Below are 7404 nucleotides of genomic sequence, written 5' to 3' on the forward strand. Positions count from 1 at the left end.
TAACACTTTCTTACGTTATAGGCATAAAATATTTTAACTTAGATATTCAAGAGATAATATTACATAATTGCATATTTTAATAATTCTCATTGCATAAATTTTATAAATTTACAAAGTCAATATAAAATATTATTTTATATAAATTCATATGTGTTTTGATGAAAATTCAACTACAGTTTTTTTTAAATTGATTATATATTTAGGGTCGTCAGTCGAATTAACTTTATAATTGAGCCAAAATCTTAAAAATACGCCATGAATGGATTCTCCAGCTTGCTCCGACCACATTCCGATTTTTGTCAAATGGTACTCTAACGTCTTCTAAAGATTTTAAGATAGCCGTGGAGCAGCTATGCTTTGCTCTGAAGCCTGACTGGAACGGAAACAGTAAACAGTGAGTAAAACTACTTAAGACGACAGCAGAGAAATTGCACTGTATTTTCCTCGTCTAGACCAGCCTAATCTGTCTGACGATCTGGCAATATACTGTAATTGCAGTGCTCATGTTGTGCTTGCTAAGGTTTCGCAGGTTGCTTGTGCGTTTGGGCTGGTAGCACATAGTACACCGGATGGGAGAGCCCCGTCAAAATCTTTCCATGACCATATTTACTGTTTGGCCCCTAAGTACTTAAGGTGTTCAGTCGAATAGCCGCACTGTATGCGGTCTCTTGGCTTGTCCAAACTTGCAGAAAAAAATGCTGCCACAAATACTTTTTTTTAGCCAATTGTCCACTAAGATTTCAAAAAGGAACATGACATAGTTGTATTTTAGTGTATAGACATTTTTGTTCTTGGGCATGGGTACTAATTGAGTTTTCTCCTCGGCTGGACACATGCACACAGAAACAAACGGACACACAACTTATTCATCACTGCTATATTAATCATCTGAGTGGACACGCTTCGGTGATATAAATACATACATACACATGTCGAAATTTTCAGCAAGTTCTATCAATTGGATATGGAAACAAGCCCATTTCACCATTTCCTCATCAAAGTTTTCGCTTTCTATTTGCAGGAAATAAATCGCAGCAATCGTCGCATTATCAAGCAAACATTCGTCTCAGATGTGCTCGAAATTCCCGAGAAAATCGAACAGTCCACAGAAAATGACAACGATTCGAGTCAAAGAAGTCCTAATAACACTTTGCAAATTCCCGTCCCGGCAGCTAATCGATCGGTGGATAGTACCACAGAGGAGGAAGAGGAGGAAGATGATTGGGAATCTATGTTTGATGATAGTGGAGAATGTTTAGATCCGAAAATTATGCAAGAACTCACCGCTTCAGTGGGTAAAGTGAAGATAGAATTACCAAAAATGAACTACAGTGTGAGTGCAGCAAATTTTCGATTATTAAAGTTGGTTTTTGAGTAAACATTTCTTTTGCATTTTTCGCAGGCATATCTAACAAAGCAGTCCATACTCAATGATGAAGAGTTTCCGCACGTACTTGAAGTATCAAATTTCCCTGTTGAGTTTAAGAATCATGACCTTCTTATGGTTTTTTCGCAATACAAAGAATCGGGTTTCGATATAAAATGGGTGGACGATACTCATGCATTGGCTGTGTTCAGCAGCTCACGCATTGGTAAGCAGTTTTGCGCACACTGAAAAAAAGCAAAGAAAAACTGCTATCATTTTTCTTCTTTTTTTTTAAATTTTGTATTATAACAGCTGCTGAAGTTTTAACAATGGGCCACCCATTCGTAAAGCTGAAACCATTAGCTGAAGCTACAGCTGAATCTCGCTTAAAGGCCAAGAAGTGTGCGGCATCACTGCAACCATATCGTCAGAGACCGGAAACTTGTGCGGCACTGGCGCGTCGTCTGGTAACCGGCGCTCTGGGTGTGCGACTGAAAACAGCAGCCGCAGAAAGAGAGAATGAAATACGTGTTTTACGTGAAGCCAAAGGTACATTTTTTTTTTGTATTCAAATATTTTAGTTGCCTTTGTATGTTTAGCACATATGTAATTGCTATCTTTTTCTGCATTTCCAGAACGTAAGATGTTGGCAGCTAAGCAACGTGATGAAATATGGGAAAGCTAGGCATCAATGAATGCATCATAATTTGTGTACATTTTCCTGCCTGCAAACTGAATAAATATGGACTATAATTAGAGAAACAGAAGAAAATCGTTTTAAGCACGATTAGTTGTAGATGATATAATTTTTGAAGGAAATCCCATTATTTTAAATAGAAATAAGAGACTAGTAGAAAAATCTTTATTTAAAAATCTATACCCCTATGCTGTAAGGCGATGAAAATACCACTTAAAAACTGTAGTTTTTCATCATCGAGTGCAATAAAATTTTGCTCAAAAAAAAATTATTTTATATATTATTTGAATGTGAGCAGTATACTAAGATTTGTTTGTGAGTTCGCATGCAAAATTGTATACTATATGCCAATGCACTGCAATACTAAAAAAGGATATTTTTGCAATATTTTAGACAAAATTTTGTGAGTTATGAAGTGAAATACTATACAAAATTCACATGAATGTAAGAGATTTTACTGTATGCATTGTATTTTTGAAAAGTTGTTTATTTATAAGAGAATATTTTGCGAATAAATATTAAGAATGGTAAACAATGTGGAAAATTCGCTGATTTACAATTTGGCATATTTGTAAAAAAATATTTCTTACAGAGTCAGTAAATCGCTTGCTTAGAGTGAAAAGATGCTATGTCCATTTTCAGAAGTTTTGAAGGAGAGGAAGACACTTCTCATAGCCATTTTCTTGCAAGAATTTTGCGAAATTTTTATTAAAATGTTTTACGGCTTTAAAAAGCAAAGCAAAACTTCATACGAATCGGAAGGATTCGTTGCTAATTAAAAAAAATCGTTTTTTTTTAAGCTAATTATTTTATTCAATGCCAGATATTTCATCATTCAGTATCAGATATTTTACTTTATTCAATATCAGATATAAATATATTTAGTTTTTTTACGAATCCATCCTTCTTTCACTGTACGCTGCCGATCTTTTTTTTGTTAAAAGGTGCTGCCAGGTTGTGTCAAATGCTTTACTTTCGAGCAGAAGTCATCAACTCCATTCCCAGACCCCATTATCGAGCAATCACCAGCGTATGAGACAATTGAGACTCCCTCAACCACCAGAGAGAGCCGCTACAACAACAATAATGTAAGAAAAAAAAAAACTATCGATGGTACGATAGTCAAAAACCATCGATAGTGCCACCGATAGTTTCAGCCCACTAGCTTAACAGTTTACAGGCTAACTGATTTAGGCAGGGCTAAGTAGTGCCGTTACAACAACAACAAACAACAGGTTATGAGACAGACAATACTCACTGTCACCCCGTTAATTGGGCTTAACAGTAGACAGGCTAACTGATACAGGCAGGGCTTAGTATCATGGGCTTAGTAGTGCCGTTACAACAACAACAACAACAAGGTCATGAGGCAGTCACCCTCACTGTCACACCGTTCCCACGACTGTCGGGTTAACGTAACCGGAACTACCCAGATTTATATCTGGCCAAGGACTGTCACTCCCGCTACACATCTCCAAAACTATTTGGAGAATGTGTGTGCTGTTACAACAACAACAACAGACAGCCACCTCGGCTACATTTCTCGACATCCTATGGGGTTGTTTTATATTACAAAAACGACTGAGAGACAGACTGATCTAGGCTGTAACAACATTTAAACATAAGTAACTTTGATATAAAAGATTTGTACTTACATATAATTTTATAATTAAATCTCATATTTAAGCGTTCTATTTAATTCTTATTTAAATTTTTAACTATTCCAAGACGCAGCTGCAAGTTGCATTTCCGATTTCCTGTTCATCAAAAAGTTCGATAATCTCTTTAGCTCATAAATTAGTTTTCACAAACACCGTTTCACTGAAATACTTTTAAACACATAATTTGTAATGTAATGTAATACGAATTTACACACTTTCTTTTACACTCTTTAATTGTATACTTTTAATTTTAAATTTGTAGCTACTTGTTGTACTCCATTTTCGCGCCCGAAAAGCAACAGCGCCATCTGCTAGTAAAGTATTGCACAGGCTGCCTGAAATTACAATTAACCGAATCAAGTTTTTGTTTTTATTTTTAGTCGCGGCATACATAAATATTAAAATGTTTAGTTTTTGAAGTATACAAAATATATTTAAAATTTTAACAATTAATGTCGATGATAAATTCCAAATGCTTGATTAATCAAACGTCTTCTCATTCCTGTACCTTTCCTTTCGATAGCACTTTCCAACAGATGTCGCCACGAATAAAACATCAGATGTTCGCGCCAACAGCTGTTTTGTAAACGGAAAAAATTCAGGGAATTCGTTATAAAAATCGTGAAAACCCGTAAATTATGTTAAAATCTAAGATATTCCGCATCATTAGTGCTAATAGAATCAATATTCCATTGCTGAGTGCATTCCATCATGAATTTTCACAAACGGAGCCACAAAAAGATGAAATCAGCAATACGGGTACAAAATCCCAGCCCTTAACAGAAGCGGCCACTGCATCAAAGGTGAGACATTTAGCGGTAGCTCATTTAAAATTAGCAATTAATTAATTAAACTTTTAGGTTCACAATACAATATCAGGAACAATAAGAAACAAATATCAAATATTTCACGACGAAGATGCCACCGAGATATTTGATGTCGAAGAGGAGCGCCAACGTTACGAGGCCGAAGAAGAGCCAAAGCAGACGATGAACGACGAGTTCTTGGGCCTAAACTTGAATCGTAATGTAATGTTTATGTACTATATTCGAATATTTTCCATCAGTTATTTCTAGATGGCGAGCATGGTGTATTTGATGTAGAGGATCTTGTAGACGTATTACGCAAAGAGAGCGCCGAAGATATTTTTGTATGCTCTGTACCCAAAGATCTGAATTATGTCGATTATATGGTGGTTTGTAGTGGACGAAGCTACAGACATATGCTGGCGATTGCGGAATTTGTGAGGCGCATGTATAAAGTTAAGCGCACGAAGGGTGAGGTGCCGCCAAAGATTGAAGGCGAGAAGAGTCGTCAATGGATGGCATTGGATTTAGGTAGATATAAATTAAAATAATAATGTAGAAATTCGAATCAATTAGACAAATTCATTTTTTTTAAGGTAACATAGCCTTACATGTATTCTCACCAGAAGCGCGAAAACAATACGATTTAGAGTCATTATGGGCTATTGGAATCGAATATGATAAGGAAAGTAACAAACCACAAGATCCGCTTGTGGAACTATTTGAAAAAAATTCTATACAACTAGGAGACATACAACCACACAAACATTGAGATGCCGTCCACACAGATGAGTTCGTTTAATTTTATTTTTATTGTCTATGTAGCAGTAATGGTAGTAGTAATTAGCTAAAATTAAAATGCATCACCACTTTATTGAATTATTTGAGAACTTTTTATGAAAATCATATAAACTGGGGAAAACGAAATGCTCCTCAACTTGTTCGCCATATTTTCCGATTAGTAAGCTAGCATTCTTCTCATGTATCAGTGCGGAATTCCAGCCAACATTTTTCGCTGCTAAGTAATCTGTAGTGGGTCCATCACCGATATGTAAGCATTCTTCAGGTTTTAAATCTTTCAACTCAGACAGGCGCATAGCAAAATGAAATATTTCTGGGTTTGGTTTCTCAACGTTACTATCATAAGAATTGATTGCAAAATCAAAATAATGTTGAATTTTGAGATTACGCAATAAAATGTCCAAGCGCGGATCAAAATTTGCAATGACCCCAAGAGAAATTGGCGATTTATTATTGCTCTGATTATTTCCAACTTCATTATCGCTTTGGTTGGTGGGTGCGAGTTGTTGTTGCAGGCGCAAATAGTTGAGTAAGTCGATGCTGCCGTTGCAATTTTGCCAACAAAGACTAGTCTTATAAAGCTCCAGCAGATGATTGGCCAAATTGCCTAATTTCTCCTCGGGGATCAAGGAACCGCTGTCAGCAAAAGTGGCTGTAAAAGTGTAAAAATTATGAGTCCATTGGGTATAAGGATAAAATAATCACCACTTCTTTTTAAATCACAATGAAATGCAAGTATTTTGGTTATTCGTGCCAACTTACCACCAATAAGTTGATGCCACCACTGCTGCCAGCCAATACTTGAATTTCGTCCAAAGTTTGGATATTTTCTATTCATGAGATACCTACACATAAATTGAAAAAAAAAAAATAAATCTATAAGAATCAACCCAGTTTTTGTTTTTCCAACGAACGCACTTACCAATTTGTCTTAAAATTTCTTGCAAGTTCATCATTGTCACAAAGTACACCGAAGAGTGCACCAATTTCTCCATATTGCTTGCCAGGACTTGTACGAAACTGGAGTAATGTATTGGTGACATCAAAGGTGATTAAACGCAAACGACCCAAAGCACTTGTCATCGTGGATGAATGCTCTGTTTATGTTGGCGATTTTGAAATTATTGCTTACTTTTTTTTTATGCTATGTATTGGAATCACGTACGCCAGCAAATCTTGTCTTTACATTTATGCACATATATACTGTGCTTGTATGGTAACTTGCTACTCTTTGTCGATGCTAATTAACCAAGGCTCTCCATACAACTGTTTTTGCGATTGATGTTTATTGACTTTGTAGCAAGTGAAATCTTGTTTTTATGAATTTGGATGTCTTATCAATGAAAACAAATGAGAACTTGCCCTGCTGACGCTTTGTCGGGGATAATCTGTTATCTGTTGGGTCTCTGTATATGCACACATGTGAATGGTTTTAGTAAATTTAAAAGTATTTTCGTTCAATTTATGAAACGCATTTTTGGAAGTAAGGGAATAGTAGCTGCGTAATGATGGTTGTGCATGCACTTTATTGCCAAATTGACCTTTGAACTTTTTACGATTAAGCGCTGAAAAATGTATATCGGCATACACAAAACAATACATACATACATACATATATGTATGCATATGTTTGTATGTATGTACGTTTGAATAGCTTATATATTCTTATCTACCATAATATTACAACTTATCGTCCACTTCACATTTTACTACAAAAACACTTTATTTATTTATTATTTTTTGTTATTGAAATTTTGTTACAATAGTACACTCCAACTTCTTTACGCTTGTGGTATAAAAATATTTATGTGTAAGCATCTGTACGTATGTATTACTTTATGTCAAAATTCGCGATTATCCAATTTGTTTATTGAATATTTATTGCATTTCATCTATGGCTTGCAATTACTATGTATTTCTTCAGTCACTTGCGGTTTAGTAGTTAGGAACGTGCGAATGTGTTAACTACATACATATGTATAAGCACAAGCAAATAAGTAAAAGAAAATGCTACTCCGGTAAATTTCAGTAGATACCACTCACAATGCCATTTTGATATNTGAATTTCGTCCA

At 35.4% G+C, this 7404-nt stretch overlaps 3 protein-coding genes across 4 annotated transcripts in view; 2 read left to right on the top strand and 1 right to left on the bottom strand.

Annotated features, from left to right (window-relative positions):
- The window catches only part of LOC108370325 (cell wall protein DAN4), a 27584-nt gene extending 24986 nt beyond the window's left edge, over nucleotides 1–2598 (top strand). For both annotated transcript variants that reach the window (XM_017625644.1, XM_017625643.1), the window contains 4 exons: nucleotides 1022–1333; nucleotides 1403–1592; nucleotides 1679–1915; nucleotides 2002–2598. In XM_017625644.1, coding sequence (XP_017481133.1) covers nucleotides 1022–1333; nucleotides 1403–1592; nucleotides 1679–1915; nucleotides 2002–2051 — 789 coding nt within the window. In that variant the 3' untranslated portion in view covers nucleotides 2052–2598. The remainder of the gene's footprint in view (nucleotides 1–1021; nucleotides 1334–1402; nucleotides 1593–1678; nucleotides 1916–2001) is intronic.
- Nucleotides 2599–4273: 1675 nt separating this feature from the next.
- On the top strand, nucleotides 4274–5389 carry LOC108370327 (uncharacterized). The gene is made up of 4 exons (XM_017625646.1): nucleotides 4274–4527; nucleotides 4585–4747; nucleotides 4801–5061; nucleotides 5127–5389. The coding sequence occupies exons 1-4, from the start codon at nucleotides 4363–4365 to the stop codon at nucleotides 5300–5302; spliced, it is 765 nt and encodes a 254-aa protein (XP_017481135.1). The 5' UTR covers nucleotides 4274–4362; the 3' UTR covers nucleotides 5303–5389.
- LOC108370326 (rhythmically expressed gene 2 protein-like) lies at nucleotides 5324–6726 on the bottom strand. Its single transcript, XM_017625645.1, has 3 exons — nucleotides 6254–6726; nucleotides 6094–6176; nucleotides 5324–5983 (listed from the first exon to the last, which is right to left on the bottom strand). The coding sequence occupies exons 1-3, from the start codon at nucleotides 6412–6414 to the stop codon at nucleotides 5394–5396; spliced, it is 834 nt and encodes a 277-aa protein (XP_017481134.1). The 5' UTR covers nucleotides 6415–6726; the 3' UTR covers nucleotides 5324–5393.
- Nucleotides 6727–7404: the final 678 nt, after the last annotated feature.

Source organism: Rhagoletis zephyria, unplaced genomic scaffold (genome assembly GCF_001687245.7).
Source record: "Rhagoletis zephyria isolate East Lansing unplaced genomic scaffold, Rhagoletis_zephyria_1.1 Rzeph_scaffold_04152, whole genome shotgun sequence".
Lineage (NCBI taxonomy): Eukaryota > Metazoa > Arthropoda > Insecta > Diptera > Tephritidae > Rhagoletis > Rhagoletis zephyria.